This window comes from Vombatus ursinus, unplaced genomic scaffold (genome assembly GCF_900497805.2).
Source record: "Vombatus ursinus unplaced genomic scaffold, bare-nosed wombat genome assembly UNPS02014791.1, whole genome shotgun sequence".
NCBI lineage: Eukaryota > Metazoa > Chordata > Mammalia > Diprotodontia > Vombatidae > Vombatus > Vombatus ursinus.
In genome coordinates this window covers 33,840,438-33,861,230 of record NW_020954569.1, presented here as the reverse complement: position 1 = coordinate 33,861,230, position 20,793 = coordinate 33,840,438, and the positions used below count along the sequence as shown (strand labels likewise).

The 20,793-nt window shown below is 35.6% G+C and overlaps 1 protein-coding gene across 1 annotated transcript in view; it reads right to left on the bottom strand.

Annotated features, from left to right (window-relative positions):
• The window catches only part of SEMA5A (semaphorin 5A), a 651,274-nt gene that overhangs the window by 417,952 nt on the left and 212,529 nt on the right, over positions 1 to 20,793 (bottom strand). Inside the window, exon 4 of the mRNA XM_027868972.1 lies at positions 3,449 to 3,548. Coding sequence (XP_027724773.1) covers positions 3,449 to 3,548 — 100 coding nt within the window. The remainder of the gene's footprint in view (positions 1 to 3,448; positions 3,549 to 20,793) is intronic.

Sequence of the window (20,793 nt, the reverse complement as noted above, 5' to 3'; positions counted from 1 at the left end):
GTAAAAACACTGTAAAATTTTAATGTTATGTAAGTGGCAGTTATTGTTATTAATAAAAATAGGGCCACAGGATTTTAGAGCTGGACAGCACATTAGAAGTCACTGTACATTAAAAAGATACAGAGACCCTTTATGGGAACCCAGAAACCAGTAGAACTGTGGTGGGTAGTGCTGGGCTAAGAATAAAAGGGAAGAAAAACTGAAATGATATTATTGAGAGAAGGTGCTACAGGCCATCAAGCCACATAGAAAATATAAATGACAATCATAGTATCTAGAACATTGGGACTTGGGTCAGAAAGACCTTAGTTCAAATCCAGCCTCAGATACTTACTAGTTGCGTGGCCCTGGGCAACTCACTTAACCTCTGTTTGCTTCAGTTTCCTCATCTATAAAATGGAAATAATAATAGCACCCACTTCCCAGAGTTGTTGTGAAAATCAAATGAAATAATATCTGTAAAGTGTTTAACATAGCATCTGGCACATAGTGAGTGCTATATAAATGTTAACTATTATTATTAACTAGATCAGAGACAAGGTGTATTATGATTGTGACAAGGGAATTCAATGAACCAGACATTTTCTGAAAGTGCTATTTGTTAAAAGCAAAAGTTTTTAGTTTTATTTTTCTTTGCTGACCATTTTGTCTCTAATAACATGAGGAAGTAAAGAATTACTCTGGATTTAATTCTGACCAAGAAGAATAAATTGGTTGGCAATGTAAAAGAGAGTTATGCTAGTAGGGACCATACCTCATCAAAAGAATTTGACATGAATCTGTAAGAAGTATTAGAACCTTGTCCACTAGAACTCAGAACCAGACTTCAAGGAGGAATGCATTCCACTACCCCCGGACTGTAGATCTTCATAGTGGTTAACATCTTAACATTAAATTAAGCTTGGTATTTAATGGAAAATCAATAAACATTTATTAAGTACCTAATATTTGCTAAGAATTGTGTGTGCACCTATGTATACAGCTACATATGGACTTGTTTCCCCCCCCTTTAGAATGTGTGTATGCGTGTATACTTGTCTCTCCCATTAGAACTGTTTAACTTTTATGTTTATTGCCAGTGTCTTATACAGTGCAGGCATTGTATAACACAGTAGGCAAATAAATACTTATTAATTACTTGATAGTAAAGCTCCAAATACACCAGAGTAAAGGGTGGTTCCTCTACAACACCTGAAGCCAGACTCCAGCGAATAGGTCTGCTTCTGCCCAGATCGTGCCTGGTCCACAGTCACACAAAGGTAGACCAGGGAATTTGAAAAGGCTGTGATTCAAGTCAAGGAGGCTACTTCAGATCAGCCTGTCAGAATTCTTAGCATAAAATTTCTGGACCTTCTCAAAGTTATCGTAAGTAAAACTAATTAGAGAGTTATGAACATCTGAAATAAGATATAATTATTATTATTAAGTTAAAGATGGATTGTCAATCTGCACCAGTGGAGAGTATTATCACACTTGGAGTTCCACACACCAATTACAGATACAAATGTTAACCACACCCCCAAAGAAATCATTTTTGTTTAGCATCATACAATTCTTTTTATTTGTTTTTTTAGTTTTAAACTTAAATACAAAAAGACAAAAAAAAAGAGAGATAACATTTCCAGGTACACAACACAATATAAAAGGAAGATTCAACATAAAACCATGAATTTCTATTCCACTGTTTACTTTTTCTGAAAAACTATGTAATAAATGCTATGTGTCATTTTCAAAGCTACCCTGCTTTTCTGTGCTTCCAAGTTTTCTTTTGTTTTCTGCTGCACATTTTTTTTTCACATCATATAAGTCTTAAAGATTTTATACACAAACTCTACCGGGAAGAATAGATTGCTAATAAACACAGATAAAGTAAAAATCATTTTATGTGATATTAATACAACAAATGTTAAAATCCAAATGTAAATACTCCTCATTGTGATATTAACCTTGAAAGCTGAAAACTTAAGGTATAAATATGAGTGTATTAATAATAACATACTACCATTCCCACAATTCTTCCATTTGTTTCTGGGGTTTTACTGCTAAAATTCTAGTGAGGAGTGACAAGATGTGTTTGTTATTGTTGCTCTGGGAGCACAAAACCCCATCAGTATCTCACTAAGTAGCATATTTTCCAAGTAAGCCTCAATGCTAAGTATTAGCACTCCCTTGGGCACTGATGATTATATAAATGCAGCATGACTACACCTGAAACTACTATGGGTAAGGTGAGTGCAGTACAGAGACATACTGACACCCCATACATTTTAGTAAACATTTACATAACCTAACTTTCATTTTTTATTATCCTCAATAAAATAACAACTGTTTATTTTTTCCCCACGAGTGAGAAGTTATGACAGAAACTGCAATGGCAGTGTCTATATATAAGTGTGTGTGTGTGTGTGTGTGTGTGTGTGTGTATACTAATAACACTGCAATTCAGGCAGAAGTTAAGGACAGAATAGATAAACTGGCCTGAAAGCCAAATCTCATTCCAAACCACTGGCCAGGCAAATTGTATCATCACAAAATTTACTCAAAGACAAACCAAATTCTCTCTAGGTCCCTACAATAACTCACATTTTATTAGGCCTGGAACATACGCCTTCTAAATCTCTGCCTGAGATAACCGTTCTTTTCCTTCAAGATCCAGTTCAGATGCAACCACTTCCATGTTGATGAACCTCTTTGCTGATCCCTCCTCACCCTCTGCAACCTAAATCTGAGTATTTTTCCTCTTCAGATTTCTCGTGTCACTTCATCTGAATCTCTTCTTTATAATTATCATATTCTGCTTCTCATTATACAACTTTACTGTGTTTTTGTAAGTGCTATATGGGCAGATGCCACATCATTTACCATCTCTGTAGCCCCAATGCCTAGCACAATTGCTTTTTACATAGCAAATACTTAATATGGTTGAATGGAGCTGAGATTTATTGAAAAGGGACTAAATAATAGGAAAAAAAGCTCAAACCCCTTGCCCTTCTAGTGGTAGGCCAGCCGTAGAATCCTTGATACATGAAGAAAAGGACATTAGTTGATGTTCTTAAATATTCGTATCTCTGAAAGGTTAAATATAGCCCTCTAATTTTACTGATGACAAAACTGAAGCAAAAACAAGCAAAGGAACCATGAAGTAACTTGTCCAAGGCCAGATTATTCTAAATGAAGCTAACATTTACATTGGGCTTTAAAAGGTTAAAAATTATTTTCTGTGTATTATCTCACTTGTACAGCACAATTGGAAATACAGTCAAGAGTTCTGGTGTGCTAGTCTCAAACTAAATTTTCTAGCTTGTTTTCCATTGCTAAATTAAACAATGAATAATTAGTACCTAGCCAGTAGTTTCTAAGCATGTTTAAAAGCTCATGCTTAACAAAATAAAAGCAAAATGAAGTCCCCCCATAAATTGACAAAGTGACAAAGTATAACATTTCTCACCTGGCTCCTACAACAAGTTCTTTCTGTCCTGGGTCAAAAGTTAGCTGAGAAAAATCCACAGCATTCTTCGCTCTGAACTCATGTAACCAGGGGACAATTTCTAAAGGAAGAGGGGAAAAAAGAACAAAAATCATCATCATAAGTGCTGTAGATCAGGTAGCAAATATTACATTTCATATATGATTTGAAGTTTCCCTGATGTAATCATTTAGAGGCCAAAAGGAGTTTTCACCAGCATGTCACATAATCCACACTGTGGACCTGTAAAACAAAAGGGGCAACCACCCAATAAATAGCAGATGGAAGCATCCATGCTTCATTCTGATTTATAAGCCAGATGTGTATTTTTCTTTAGGCCCTGGACTGTGCAGAAAATAACCCAATACACACATGATTCATTGGAAGACGACTGAATGCGAACAAAAACATTTCCTGTGCAACTCAAAGAAAAAGAACTGAAGACTTAGAAAATCATAATGAGGCTCCTCAGAAAGAAATTATAAAGTGAGTGAGCAATATTTTGCCTTTTTTTTTTCCTAAGTGAACACTTCATTTCCTTGCCCACTGGGTTTCTCCTGGTAACTAGTTTAAATAGCCTAGGATAGGGACATGATGATTCCTCTCTGCCCGGGGAAGAAACAGTTAATTTTACCCATACTTTGCATTCTTTCTAAAGCAAGCCAGATAATAACCTCTCCCTACAGGGACTGGTTCTTCAGGCACTTATATTATTACTGCAAGGAGTCACTATTGAATAGTCTAAACTCTAGAATCACTCTGTCATCAAAATCTAATTCACAAAGTCACCATCTTGTTATAGTAGGAAGTTTCATTAACTCATTCAGGATATAAAGGAACTTGTCATTAAGCTGCTTGATAGTCACAAGTTATTGTGTTATTATTTAGTTGTTAATTTGATTTGTTTCTACTTGCATATTGAATCTTTTGTTTCATTTTACACTTGCTAAACAAACTTGCAGCATTTATAATAACAGCATCCTTTAGAGAGAAAGATACGATACAAGAAAAATTCAATTACTACAAGTACCATTTCTTAAAAGTGGGCCACATACAAAAAGAATATTTCCATATCTTAGTAGATGCCTCAAATAAGGGTGTCTGCTAATGTAGTTAAAATGAATTTACTACAAGGAACAATCTGATACAACCAATCACTTCTGGGAATGAATGAGTGGAAGTTATTAATCCCTCACTATGTTCCAATCGCTGAGGTTAAAAACACAAAAAACAAGACAATCCATACTTTCTAGTAGCTTATATCCAAATAGAATACATTTGGGGAAGTAATGGACAGGGAACAATGTTTTGGTGTAGGGTGTTAAAGTGGAATGAGGCAGCCTATTGAAAAAGCCTTTCCACAGGTGGTGATGGTGTTGGTCTGATTAAATTTCTTTCTCTTTTTTTTTTCTTTTTTTTCTGGTGAGGTAATCTGGATTAAGTGACTTCTCTAGGATCACACAGCTTATAAGTGTCTGAGACTGGATTTGAACTCAGGTACTCCTAAATCCAGGGCTGGTGCTCTATCAACTTTGCCACCTACCTGCTACTGATTGCATTTCTTAGAGCAAGAGGTGGAAGGGATGATAGTGGGGAACCCAGGGGGTTGCAGTGCAAAGAGAGTCTAGGGTGAAGATGAAGACATATGATCCCGAAGAGTTTAGAGCTGTGTCTTAGCAACTCCTTGTCACTGCCTCTGTAGGTCTAGATTAGAGGAGAAAGCAGCAGTGGCAGAGGAGAAAATGGCCCCCATAAGGAAAAGAAGAGAAGGTCTTAGTCTTCAGAAAGATCACTTTCTTTCATGAAAATACTTGTACAAATATTGGCATTTTAAAATTAATAGGAGAGGTAATCAACCTGTATGTTTATTTGTACCTTACCACATATACAAAGCACTTTTGACTTTTTTCAAATCAATTTTCCATCTATTATTTTATCACTCAACAAGCATTTACAGAAGGAGTACTAGGCATAAAGCTGTTAGCATTGTTATCCTATAGTCTGCTGCTGCTTCTGTTGTTGTTATTTAAACCACACCTGTGATTTCATTGGTATAGTGTGATCCCAGAGTGGACCTTCCTCTAATAATGACCTTCTTTTAAACTTATCTTCTTATAGAATAGCCTTGAGCCTCTGAGAACTTAAGTAACATACCTGAGCTCATGCAACTAGTATGTGTCTAAGGCAGACTTGAACCCAATTATTTCTAACTCTAAGTAGAACTCTATTCATGACACCAAGTTGCCTCTAGACATGTCTTCTCAGAAATAAGAAGAATTAGGTGAGGAAAATAAAGTTTAAACAATTGTTCAGCCAATCTGTATGTATACTGAGGTAACATTAGTCAATATGTTTAGGAATGGGAAGGACATTACTGGCTACCAAAACAAAATGAGACTGGACAGAATCTTGGATTTTTTGAAGGCAGCTGATATTTTTCATAGAGCAAAAAATCAGAGGTGATAAGCCTCAAGGTCTGAGAAAGAGTGTCTACATTATCTGTGCTGGGAAGCAATTGCACTTGATTTTTTTTCTCTCTTTTTTTTTTCTCTCTTTTCTCTCTTTCTTCCTTGGTGTGCTGACCAGTAGGAAGGAAATCTGGCAGTTTTGGTCAAATATATATATAAAATGACAGGGGAACATCTAATTGAAGATGTCCAGCATATACCTAAACACACATTCATTGCCAATGACAGAATTTTAAAGCTGGAAGATATCTCAAAGATTAACCAGTGCATTCATTATAGATAGGGAAAATCACAGTAGTATTTCTTTTGCCTAAGGTCACACAACTGATTAGTGATAAAGTCATGTGGTAACTTCTAACCTGTTTGTTTTTTATTTTTTAAACTAAACCATACAGATTGTAGAGTCCAGAAGAAGGATCAAGTGTTAAGATGTAATAAAGGGGAAAGATAGTAGTGTCATAGAAATCACGAAAAAAGATAGTCAAAAAAGATCTATGTGGGGATATCAATTGGATCAAATGCAACAGACAGGTCAAAGAAAATGAAGATAAAAATGTCATTGGATTGGGTGATAAGAAGGTCAGAGGTGATATTCAAGATGTCACTGGTGATCTTCAAGAGAGTTGTTTCCATGAAGGGATGAGGGCCAATAGTTCATAGCTGCACGCTGAACACTAAACATAACTTGCGTATTTTTAATATTAGGACATGAACGTATACTGGAGAGTATTTTGTTATCTGAAATTTAATATAGCCTCTTTAAATGGCTCTGTTAAACCCAGAAATATGAATAAAAGTTCTGGTTCACTATCTACTCTGAGATATAAAATAAATACAAATGTCTTAATGAAATTTATGCTGTGAATTTGGCTTGTGTTGAAGCTTATGTTTTTAAACAAGTATTATTGTAAAATCTTATTACAATTGGACTTAATATTTACAGATTAGCACTTCAAGTTATATCCTTTCTCTACCACTTGCTACCCATAGGATCAAAGATTTAAAGCTGATAGGGACCTTAGAGTTTATATAGCCCAACACCTTCATTTTATAGATGAGGAACCTGAGGTGGAAAAAGATTGGGTGGCTTTCTCACTGTTACAGAACTAGTCAATATCTGAGGCAGGATTTTAACTTAGATCTTCCTAATTTCAAGTGCAGTGATCAATCCTAGCTTGGATCTTTTTAAACTCTGATCCTTACTTTTCCTGATTGTAAATTCAGGATAACATTTATACCACCTATCTGAGAAGATATATATTAAGCACTGTGTAAAGGATAAAGTGCTAGTTACAAGCAAACTAGTAGCAGCAGCTGCTGAACTAATTAGTAGGTCTCACTTAATATTCTAAGCCTAGAATGGAGATGCTAATTCTACTTACTGACACCAAAACATTTCAATATCACTGTGTAACCCAAAAATTCACTCCAAAAATTTTTATAACAGGATGTATCAATTATTACTTTCAATTTGCCCCATTCATTTTCAAAAAGCTTTCTAAACATTTGATCATCAAATTCTGCCAAACTGACCACATATCCCAGTTTTGAAAGATTTCTTTGTTTTAATCCTTTCAACCTCACTTCCTAGAACCCACAGTTAAAATTCGAGATTTGGATTCTGACAAAAGTCAGAGAAATCCTTGAAAAAAGAAGGATTTATTCTCTCTTAGAAGACTTATGAGAAAACAGTCATATGCAAGACAAGATGGATTTTGACTTAGCCACCAAAGAGGTTTCCAGCATGTAACACGTTTTTGTGAGGAATCTGTTTTTACTTAGCTGTCGTCCTAATAATATTCCCCCAATTATTTCAAAATAACACAATTCCTTTCATACTGTTTCAGTCTTGGTCAACTGGCAATCCTTTTGTTCAACACTCATTGATCTCTGGTACAATCCCAATCATAACTATTCTAACCCTCTTCCACTCTCTTTAAATTAGAATTCAATCCTCTGACACTATCAGAAGATGATTTCTAATTCTGAGGAAAAAAAAATAAGTGATTGGGTAAAAGTTCATCATCTACCATTACTTGTAATTCAAAAATATTTCATATCTATACCCATTTTCCCCTCCAGTCTGAGAGGCAGAGATGTTCTTTCTTCTCTTCCAAGGAAAACTGGCTACCTATGTTTTTTAATCTCAGTCAATTCACTGAATATTTGTTGAATGCTTGCTAGAGAACAGACACTATGCAGGGGATCCCACAATACAAAATGAGACAAGTCCTTGATCTTAGGTAGTTTATGATCTAATGAAGTGATAAAACATGTACACAAGTAAGTATATTAGAGAAAAGGGAGAGAGCCCAGCAATGCTTATAAGAAAATTTGAGGAGGGAAAGATAATTTTTAGCTATGGATGTCAGGGAAGGCTTCATGGCAAGGGACACCTGATCTGAACCTTGAAGGAAGAGATAAATTTCAACAGGTAAAAATAACCAGAGTGGATTCAAATTTGTTCTGGCAAAATGGTGGATGTCACTCTACCATGAAGATAACTGCTGCTTGAAGATGTTCAACAACATCCCTTGAGGAGAAGTAAAGAAATCAAAATAAAGAAATTCTCCTTTTTTTTTTTTTTTGGTAATTAGAGTTAAGTGACTTGCCCAGGGTCACATAGCTAGTAAGTGTCAAGTGTTTGGTCTGAAGCTGGATTTGAACTCAGGTCCTCCTGCCTTCAGGGCCGGTGCTCTATCCACTGTGCCACCTAGCTGCCCAAAATAGAGAAATTACATGAAGAACTTGACAAGACCTTCAAAATCAAGTCAATATGTATTTTGATGCTTGGTGACTTCAATGCAACTGTAGGCATATGGAAGGACAACAAAAACCATGTCAGAAAATATCCAGGATGAAGAAATTAGAGTGTCTAAAGGCTTGTAGATGTCTTAGAAGGCTAAGGAATGGACATTATGATTACATTCTTTAAGAAGCGTCAGAAGACTGCAGACACGACAAGCTCTAAATTACATAACAAAAAAATCAAGTTTACCATATCTTAACAGATATGAAAATACTAGTTGCTGACATAGCTCTCATTTCAGATTCAGCTCTCTCTGTTAATTTATTGACTGCTAATGGCAAAGGTCAAGGTAAATAGCAAATTATAAGGAAGGATAAGATGAAAAGAAGAAACTACCATAATTACAGCATCTCCAACCTATCCAGTTTAAACAAACTGCTTCTTAAAATGGCAAAAGAAAAACATAGATACATAAGCTCTATGTCTATTTCTTAAAGAAAATTTACAGACGCAAAACATTCATCAGAATGAAAAGTCCAAAAAGAGCCTCAGCCAATAAAGTCTTAATCACCCCTCCAAGTGGAGAGACACAGCAGCCAAGGGTAACAATAATTTAAAATACATCCTCATTTGAAAAACATTACAGAGGAAGATGACAGAAAACTACCAACAATATTTCCTCAGAAAACATGGAAAAGCAGTTTAAAAGAAAATGATCCAGCGGAGAATTTGCTGTATGATCCAACTAAGTCACATCATCATGAAAGCATCTGTGGACGAGAAGCAGAAGAATTGAACTTATCTAAAGCATTTTCATACTAAACTATGACCAACACATTTGGACTTTACTATATCAGCACATGTTGTGAGTGGAAGTTGCAATGTCATTTAGGTAAATGAAGTTGGTTGGATCATATAGAAGCAGGAAGTTATACCGTTTTAATTCAAGGAGCAATGATTAAAAATATCAATAAAAGGGAGATGTTAAAAGAATGAAAAAAATTTCATAGTGAATGTTTCCACCAAGAACATAAAACAAAAAAGGAAACAGAGCTATTGACCCACATGACTGTCTTCTAATCCCCATAAAAAATCTTTCTGAGAGCACTCTATGCATAAAGAGAGTATAGACTTGCTAAAATCTTGAAAAGGGATTTTCTGTAATTAACTACATCATTAAGGTAAAATTGATCAAGAACTGGGAAAAAACAAGATTCTACTCTATCTATTATTTGCTATTTTTCAAAAGCAATTGACATAGTACAGTAAAATCTAACAAGACTTTCTTTAAGAAAGAGCTATAGCAGGGGCAGCTAGGTGGCGCAGTGGATAGAGCACCGGCCCTGAAGTCAGGAGGACCTGAGTTCAAATCTGACCTCAGACCAAATACTTGTCACTAACCAGCTGTGTGACCCTGGGCAAATCACTTAACCCCAATTGCCAAAAAAAAAAAAAAAAAAAAAAAAGAGCTATAGCTAAGTAGATAAATTTGTTAAAGAGTCTTCAGAGAAATGTTGTCTATAAATTGAGATGGAAAACAAGAAGATGAATGTCAGTCTCAGGTGTTTGACAGTGGCATGAATACATATGAAAAATATAAAAAAGAAGGATCTCCTATTTATTATAGTGTTCTCCAAAAGTACCTATTTGCAACTATCATTATACTGATACCAATAAGTCCTGTAACTTTACAAAAGAAATCTATAACAAAGCCAATGACATTAGTCTAATTATGCATGCCAGGAAAATAAAATTTAAAAAAAACCTATATTAACCCAACTAGGAAATGATGCAAGAATGGCATTCTGCTACGTGTGTTGTTGTTTGTGCATGTACACACTTCTTCTGACATATATAAGGGTGTATTACATATGTCTGTGTACATGTATTTAAGATTGGTATTATAGATGAAAATTGAACTTGGTTCAGAAATGAGGAGGAGAGGAAAAGATTAGACTGGATCACAGTTTGAATATTGTGCAGTGATTTCCATGATGCCAAACTACATACTGCAAAAGCCAATTTCTCAAACATCAATTTTATTTTCTTGGGGTTCTATGACTGTGACTCATAAAACACAATGGAATAATGTATGGTGAATTTAGGTAGGTTGAAACCTTTAACCAATGGTGATTTGAATATAAAGAATGTAGAATAACCACAGAAGACAAGTACAAATGAAAAAGGAAATGAGATGGCCACATACTGAGAAAGAAGGATTATAAATGGACAACTATTGGTACTCTCCAGAAATATGGGCCATATGAATGACTCTTGTGTGTTAAATTGTTTCTCTTTTGAAGAGTCCTAGAAATACATGATAGAAAAGAACTGCACAATATCAGAAGCTATGGATAGATTTCCAACTTCACTACTGAAAAGTGTGCCCACCTCAATAAAATAATTTACTCATTTAAATATGTGTGTGTGTGTGTCTGTGTCTGTGTCTATGTCTGTGTATCTGTGTGTGTTAAGTACCTACTATATGCCAGGTACTGGAAATATAAATATAAAGATGAGACAGTCTCTGACTTCAATAAGCTTACTTTCTATTGGAGGGATATAATATGTCCACATATATATGTTTATGTGTATATATGTATATATATACATATATACACATACACACTCATATACATACACATACACACAATAAATATAATTGCAAAGTGATTGAAGTTAGGGACTAACCATTGAGGGGGAGGGGGAGACTGAGGGAGGGAGGGAGGTAGATAAATGAAAGACCTCTTTGAAGCACATGGCACTCAGACTGCAACTTGAAGGGATCCCAAGTGGTCAAGATGAGGAAGAAGAGCATTCTTTCCAGGCTAGAGGGAGGTCTAAATAAAGGCACAGAGGAAGGAAATGGAATGGGGAATGAAAGGTTTTAAAAATGGGATTTTGTATTTTATGCTAAAGGCAGCAGGGAGTTACAGAAGCATCTTCAGCAGAGGAGTAACCTGTGCCTTAGGTGTTAGATGGAGAATGGCTTGGACTGGGGAAGGATCTAATTTAAGATGAATGATTATGAAATTCTTGTAATAGTCCACATGATAGATGATACAAGTCTAAACTATAAAAGATGTTTATCAAACATTAATCTTTTATATGTATTTATTGTTTAATATTTTTATTTTCTTTCCTTGATCTTTTTCTATGTCTTACCTACTACCAGATAGTCTATAAACATGTTCATAAACTAATAATAATATTTATCCTCCAAAAATTCTACCACAAGTACCCCTTAGCACAATTACCTATTTGTTTTTTTTTAATTTAAATGTTGTTATGATTTTACTGAATTATACGTAGAAACTAGTATGATTGATTACATTTACATTAAATTAAATCCAATATACGATTTGGTGAGGTACAATCTGTGACCTCAATTTTCTCATCTATAAAATGAACAGGGGTAGACTTAATTTTTCTACAAGTGTCTTCAGCTCTACCTCTATATATTCTCTAATAATTTTTATTATTTTGATTTGAACCATCCATCTACGTTGGACATCTCTTCAACTCTTTGATCCACTGAAGTGGTATTTTTAAAGCATTTAGCACAGTGCATAGTATATTAAAGGTGCTTAATAAATGTTTATTCCCTTCTTTATCTCCTTTTTTATCTTTTATTTCTGTCACTACATTTTATATTGGGCATTAGTATCTCTAAGTACATTAATTCCCCAACTTTAAAGTTTTTGTGGTAATTCCTGCTCTAAATTGGTTACATTTTCTTGTTTTGTTGTTAGTATATGAGAATACAGGGTGTTGTTTTTTTTTTTCTTCCTGATCTCACATCCTACAATCCTTTTTCTCAAAAATTTGTAGGCATACTATCATGTCATCTGAAAATTATATATTTATATCTCTTCCTTTGTTTTTCATGTTAATTTTATTTGATCTATTTCAATAAGCTTTTTATTAAATGCATCCTTTGTTCAAGATTCTCTTCTAGGGGCATACATAATATCTTCTGTCCCACCACACTTCCCATTCTAATACTATATCAAAGGAAAGACTAGGCCTCTGAAGATTATCACAGAGTCTATCAATGGGCCTTTCCAGTTTGGGAGGATCAGATAATGCATGCATTCGAACAGTCCTTTGTGACAGTGAGACATCAGAATAGGATTTTAGTAGGAGATGCTCTAGACTACAATGACATAATACATGGATAGTGCCTAGCAAACATGAATCATAACAGTTAGCTATTATTAAATACATCCTTTGAGATATATATGTATATATATATATACATATCACATTAAAAGATTTGACACCATTCAATTAACAAAGGAACACAGTTTCTCTTGATTTTGGAAATAATTGCTTTCATGATCTTTTTGTAGATAATATTGATTTTTATGTTAAAAGCATTTTGGCAAGGTTAAGTCAGAATTTTGCTTAAGATATTATCACTAGGGGGCAGCTAAGTGGCACAGTGGATAGAGCACTGGCCCTGAAGTCAGGAGAACCTGAGTTCAAATCCAGCCTCAGATCAAACAATTGACACATACTAGCTGTGTGACCCTGGGCAAGTCACTTAACCCCAATTGCCTTTAAAAAAAATGTTATCACTAGTAAACAAAGCTACTAAGGAAAAGTACCAGTACCTATCCCCTAAAAGAATCCAAATCTCATTTCTTTGGGGGGTGTCAGGGGAGATGACCAGATTTTATCCATGTGGGGAACTCCCTTCAGCAAAATGCCAACTCATCCATAACTTGTAATCTTACTCGTTTCTTGAGATACTCAGAGATTAAATGACTTGGACATGGTCACACAGTCAGTACATATCAGAGGCAGGACAGTCCTTTATCTACTATGCCACACTGTCTCTCTCAAAGGGACACATCAAAGAAAATCATTTAAATACCTGACGAATAGAGCTACAAAATGCTGCTGCAAAAGTACACTACACAGGGGCAGCTAGGTGGCACAGTGGATACAGCACTGGCCCTGAAGTCAGGAGGACTTCAGGTTCAAATCCGGCCTCAGACCAAACACTTGACACTTACTAGCTGTGTGACCTCCGGCAAGTCACTTAACCCCAATTGCCTCACCAAAAAAAAAAAAAAAGTACACTACACACTTTTCTGAAATATAAAATTCATTCCAAAAATCTGTCAAAATATTAGATCAGAATTAAAGTCCACCCGCAAGCAGAAACTTGTAGCATTTACATTGTCCAGAGAACAATTTGACTTGTCTAGAGCTGCTGAGCAAGGCAATGCTTCCAATGTAGACTAAGTCTGGCTAGCTATAGGTGTAGCTTCATTACTCACCATTTCAAATATGAGTAAATTAAGTAGGATGACAGCAGGCCTACAAAGAATGCATAGGAGATTTGGATACTATACTAGAAACCAATCTCATGTGACAAGAAGAAAGGCAAAGGCCATTGAAGGAATGTTTAAAGAAGATTTAAAATGAAGGCCTAAAGCTTATATCATCTTTCTCATGACATTCTGTGTTAGACTGCTCTGTATATGTCAGCATACAGAACATAAATAAAAATAATGATGATCACATGGGTATCTATAAAATGGCCATACTGTAGTAAATCTAAAACACAGATATGCTTTCAATTCAGTGTTCGGAAAATTTAATGTGGGTAAAGTAATCAAGAATTCCTCAATGGTGTGTTTATTGTTTTTGTTTTTATTTTTGTAAATGGATGAAGTCTTTCCCACGAACCCACTTCATCCCAATATACTTATTGCCCATAGAGCTATGTAACTCCCAAAATACAAGAATAGAATAATAGGGTAAAGTATTTGACACACCCAAATTGAATCCCAAACTCTATTGCTATGTCAAGTTAAAAAAGGCTTCAGGTTTTTGGGATGCTTTAAATGTCAGCGACAATTTATTGGGACATGACGATCTCCAGTACAATCAGATCCATTTTTATGAACCAAATATAACTTTAGACATGGGAGAAGAAAACAGAAATGATGATGGAAGACTCTGATTCCCTAGAGTGAAAAGAACAGATGAAAAACTAAAAGTAGATGAAGGAGGTGATATAATAAAGGCTAAATGGTTGACCACTTCCAATCAATATAAACAGCTTGAGTCTGACATGGAGCCAGCAATAGAACATGTTGGGAAGGAAAAAAACTGTAGTCAAAGCAGCAGGTGAGAAAGATGATTTTAGTAGCAATATTTTGCTACTACCTGCAATGGTAGAGAATAGGATCTCATCTGTGAAAAATTATAGTTTCATAGTGGGGATTTTTTATGTTTTGAAAAAAAAAAACTAGTCCTAACTTAAAGGTATCTATTTCTCTATTTGTAAAGTACCCTTTATGGTTTTCATTTTAGCAACAGCACATTAAATAAAATATTCCATAAATGCTATATGGCCCCAAAACATTTTAAAGAAAACAAAAGACTTTATCGTAAGAGCCATAAAAGAAAAAAAATGAGATTTTTGAGTCTCTCTCAGTTTTCTTCATTGTCTTTTGACTGTTCTCATTTTTTGTCCTATGGTTTTCTATTTTTTATTCTTTTTTCCTAAATCTCTTATTCCAAGGATTACCTCAAAACAATAACATAAATTCACTCATGGCAATAAGTCAATGACTTTCAAGGCAGACTTTCTAAAAGGAATAGGAAGTCCTGTTGCTTTGGTTAACTGCTTCTGCTCTGAAATTTCCAGGTGATTTTTCGATGAAAAGTACCCATTAAGCTCATTTATTATGTTTGTGTGTATGTATGTATTATGTATGTGCATATGAGAAAGTTCAAAAGCTGTCTTATTGGGAAAATATAGAATTTGCTAAATAAATTTCTAGAAAATAGTGTTACTTCTCACTTCCTATTTATGCCCCTTATTCTGTATGATTCTCATCTTGCAATGCCCTTAACAAGAATTTGCAAAGAGGACACCATGAAAATAAGAGCAGTTTATGTGCCACCAGTTGTTAAGGATGATGAAGAAAGGCAGAAATTCTGTGAAATCAACAAAATCCTACAAATTAAGTCAGCATATCTATCATGAGCAATTGTTTCCATGCAAATGTGGGAATAGGTGAAGAGTATGAAAAATACGTAGGAAAATACGAACCAGGTATAAGGAATGAGAGAGTCTGAAGACATAAAAAACACAAAAGCCTAACATTTGTATATCATATATGATTCCTCCACAAAGTCCTAATTCAATGCCTCATTATGGAATAGAAATGATCTAGATATCCCTAAGGTTACATCATGATCCACCATGCTGGAGAGGTTTCAGCTGTATGTCCTACAACAAACTGAGATCAGCCTGGTTTGAATACTCAGAGGCTCATCATCAGTGTTCTAACCATTTTTTGATAAATTCTTTATCCATGAAACAGAAAAATACAAAATGACATAGCCCTAGGTGACGACATTCTGCTTGTATAATGATACTGGTACTGTGTTCTAGGTTTGAGGGGACAATTTCAAAAGTTGGAGAGTTGATCAGTCTTTCCCAATAATTTCCTAACATTTATGGTTGGATGCTCACTAAAAAAATGGTCAAGTGGTATCAATGACAAAAACTGAAAGAGAAGCCCAACACTTCACTTAGTGGATCTTATTAAAGTATTCTTTTTTTGGGGGGAGGCAATTAGGGTTAAGTGAATTGCCCAGAGTGACACAGCTAGCGAGTGTTATGTTTCTGAGGCTGGATTTGAACTCAGGTCCTCCTGACTCTAGGGCCAGTACTCCATTTGCTGTGTCACCTAGCTGCCTCCTTATTAAAGTATTTAACATAGTCAAATAAGTCCCAAGATAAAAGAGAAGGGTGCTAGAAGGTGACTAAAGCTAATGCCCTACTTTGGTCATGAATGTCTCATTTCCCATGTCTATGGAGAGCAAGCAAATTAGCAGAGTTTTCAAGAACAAGAATATTCAATATGGTGTATTATGAGGCTAAGTTGCCCTAATATAAAGAAAAATCACTAGAACTTAGGTCATTGATTAGTAAGATCCTAGTTCATGATGAACCTGAAAGATTTGGGGGTGATAACTAGCTAGGATAAATGGAGCTGGGCTTACTGGCAGCCTTTAGTCTTTCAGACAATTCAGCACTGACACACATTCAAAACCCTCAGTGGTATCAAACATGGATGGGATTTTATCTAATGGGGAGGGCTATAATGGACAATTTTCATAATTAAAGGATGACATACTTGCAACGATCTTGGAAGGTAGCAGGTTAGTCAGCCTTTCCAGTTTGGAAACTAGAAATTATTCTTAGAAAAACTTTGTTAGACTCTACTGTTTTCCTGTTCTCAGAGAGGAAAGTAAGATTCAATGCCCATTCACCTTTTAGCCAAAAAAAAAAATGAAATTTTACCATGCAAACTCCTTTTGTGAAATTATAAGATACTATACTTCAAGAAAATAATTAACTCACAACATCTAAGCAAAAAGAATTGTAATAAACTACTACCTAATACAAATATTTCTTTTGCCTGTGAAAGTAGCCTCCCAAAATGAAGGTTGCACATGCTGTTATAGAAAGTGAGTGATATGGGGCAGCTAGGTAGCGCAGTGAATAGAGCACCGGCCCTGAAGGCAGGAGGACCTGAGTTCAAATCTGGCCTCAGACCAAACACTTGACACTTACTAGCTGTGTGACCCTGGGCAAGTCACTTAATCCTAATTGCCTAAAAAAAAAAAAAGTGAGTGATAAATTAATTTCATCTCACACAGGGGATTGGTGCATCACTTCACCTTACTTCTAGACATACACTGGTAGAACCTCAAATCTTGAAGTGAAGATAAGCACCTCTTATCAGGAGGTGGGTCATGGTAGTTGCAAAGTTCCATTTAATAAAGAAAAAGGCCACCTAGAGTATTGAATCAAAGGAGAGAGTATTCTCAGAATCCCAAATTTTTAGACCATCTATATAAGCTTTAACTTATCAAATGGTATTCTAAATGTGAGCTGCTTGGCTAATAACCACAGTACATATAGTGCCGGGGAAAAAAAGGAAATAGAATTGGATTTGTATTGTTGGACAAGTCGTTTCACCTCTGAGGGTCTCAATGCCTTCATCTGTAAAATGGGGATTTGTGCTATTTCAATAGAAGCATGGATCCCAAGTTCTCCTTGGTAAACAGAGGAGTCAGCAGAGTTCATTTTAACATGCACCAAGAAGTAACAAGAAACTTCATTTCATGGGCATCAACTCATCTTGCACTGCAGTGTTCACGATAAGCAATAAAAAAAAACACTTTGACAATAATGATGCTTATGCACCACCAACACTTGTAGAGGATGAAGAGATAGAGAAATTCAACAAAGAAATTGCTAACATCATCCAAATTCAATTAGTATATATTTGATACTCAGAGACTTGAATACAGAGGCAGGAAGAGGGGAGGATGTTCGGAAATGTACTGGAAAATAAGGATCAAGAATAGGGAATAAGAATGGGATCACTCCTGCTTCCATTGACTGTTTGGAATGGGCTCAGCACAGCAGGTTGGCTCTGTGCACACCAGCCACAGGAGGTCTCAGACAGGATCTTATGTGTGCATACTGTATTAACAGATGGCTACATTGCATACAACTGCCACTTGTATAGTGAATTTGCCCATTTTGTTTAGCTTTTGTTGACTTTGAACTTTATTTTCATTGAAAAGCTGAATTCATTTATGTATGAATACTACTTTTTAAAAGTCTGTCATTTTGGTTACTGATTCCTCTACACCACCCCCAAGGTCGTTAGCAAGGGTATACCCCACAGTTTCAAATATTTTAGAGTAGTGAAGCTATTGTTACTTGTATGGAACATAATTTTTATTCCTACTTTCTTCTTCTCCATACTAGGGTCACCTTAGGGACCCAGAATCTATAAGTCAGTGTTAACAGGCTTGTCTAGACTACTGGACTTCTGTGCACCAAGTATTTTTTTTGAGAACAACCTAAAACAGTTCCTATGGTACCATATATAAAGTTATAATCCAAAGAAAGTTGTGAATAAGTGGACTTTAAAATGCTTCCTAAAGTAGAGGTCATGTTGCATGCTTTTGTATTTATATCTTCCAAGGTTAAGTTAACCTCCTATTTCATTAAACTATCTGTAGTAATTACTACTAGTAACTGAAGGGTAAGGACCAAGCTGATCAATGACAGCTTTTTATTGCTGGTAAACACACACACACACACACACACACACACACACACAGAGCAATTTCTATTCATTCATCAAAGAAGATTATTTTTGTTTAAAAAAATCATGCAAAGGTAAGACCCTCAGGTTCCTGGATTGGAGTCAATGCTTTTTTTTTCCTCCAGCCTGTGAAGTCTGTGTCCTGTCCGACAGTGTTCAGGACCAAGTAAAGTCAAAAGTAGTGTAACATGTCACAGAGAAGAAATTTTCCCTAGTTCCATAATAAACATCTTTGTTTCTAATTATGAACTCTAGAAAATGAATGTAATCCTGAATTACAGTTGTAATTGCAATTGTAATCTGTCTAATCCCCTTCACAGACCATCTGAAAATTCAAATTCATGAATATAATTACATGAATCAAAAGTGACTTTGCTATGACAACAATTTTCAAATGAATAATGACTCTTTAGCAGGTAACCCATAACATAAGGATTAGAGGGAAGAAGGGAGGGCATCAAGCTCATTAACTATGAGAGCCACATATATTTATTAGGTGCCCATTATATGCAAGGCACTAAGCACAGTGCTTGAGAGGCATCCAGAGGACTGGATTTGGAGTAACAAGGTATGAGTTCCAATGTGGTCTATACTATTGACTGCCTATGTGACATTGGGTAAGTCATTTAACCTCTCTAAGACTCAATTTCATCATCTGTAAAATGAGAGGGTTGGACTAGATAATATCTGATGGCCCTTTCAGTTAGAAATACATGATCCAATAATCTATGCTCTTAACAACAAAAAGCTAGATCAGAACCACTTTTCAGTGGCAGTAACTCTCCCCACAACCTAAGAATGAAACAGACACAAGACTTTAGGCACAAGATTTCATTCATTCAGTCAACTAATACTTATTGAGTGCCTACTACATACAGACACTATGTGATAAAATAACTGCATCTTAGAGCAGGAAGGAGCCCTATATCCTCAGACTTCTACATAATCTAATCCAACTCATTTTCTACAGCATCCCAGTAAGTAGCCAGTAGGCATTTGAGTCCTGAGGAATACAGAGATTAAATATCTAAAGAATAGGCCAATGAATGAATAAACATAAAATTGTTGTTCAGATGATTATAGGTAGAAGAGATCTTACAGAAGAAGCAAAAAGCTCTCCTGCTTGCTATAACATGGAATTGAGGAAAGTCAATTCACAACATTGTCAGATATGAATATCAACTATCTTTTTTAAAGAGACTGCTACTAACAACATAAAAAAAATTGCATGTCCCAAAGGTATTCTCACTAGTAGTCCATAGCAAGAGTTAGTTGGGAACATATTCTTTATGAAACAACAAAAGCAACACAAATAATCTACAACTAGTACAATTTGTTCATTCACAGATTGTCTCATGCACCTCTTACGCTACTGCCTTACCTCAGAGATTATCTCCAAATTATACCTTATATGTTGTTGTTGTTCAGTTGTCTTTAGTCACATCCAACTCTTGATGACCCCATTTGGGGTTTTCTTGGCAGAGATTCTGGAGTGGTTTGCTATTTCTTTCTCCAGCTATTTTTACAGATGAGGAAATGGAGGCAAATGTGGTTAAGTGACTTGCCCAGCATCACACGGCTAGTAAGTGTCTGTGGCCAGATTTGAATTCAGGAAAGTGAGTCTTCCTGACTCCAGGCCCATTACGCACCATGGCACCACCTAGCTGCCCTTATACCTTATGTATCTTATTTGTATATAGTTGTTCATGAGTTACTTCCCTATTAGGTTGTGAGCTCCTTAAGGACAAAGATAATCTTTTGCCTTTCTTTGTATCCCCTGCACTTAGAGCAGTGAGTACATACATAATAAATGCTTTTTGACTTATTTCTGTTAACCTCTAAAGAAGGAGAACAAGGAGGATGAGGAGGAGAAAAAAGAATAAAGGAAAGAAGGAAGGAAGGGAGGAAGGAAGGAAGGAAGGAAGGAAGGAAGGAAGGAAGGAAGGAAGG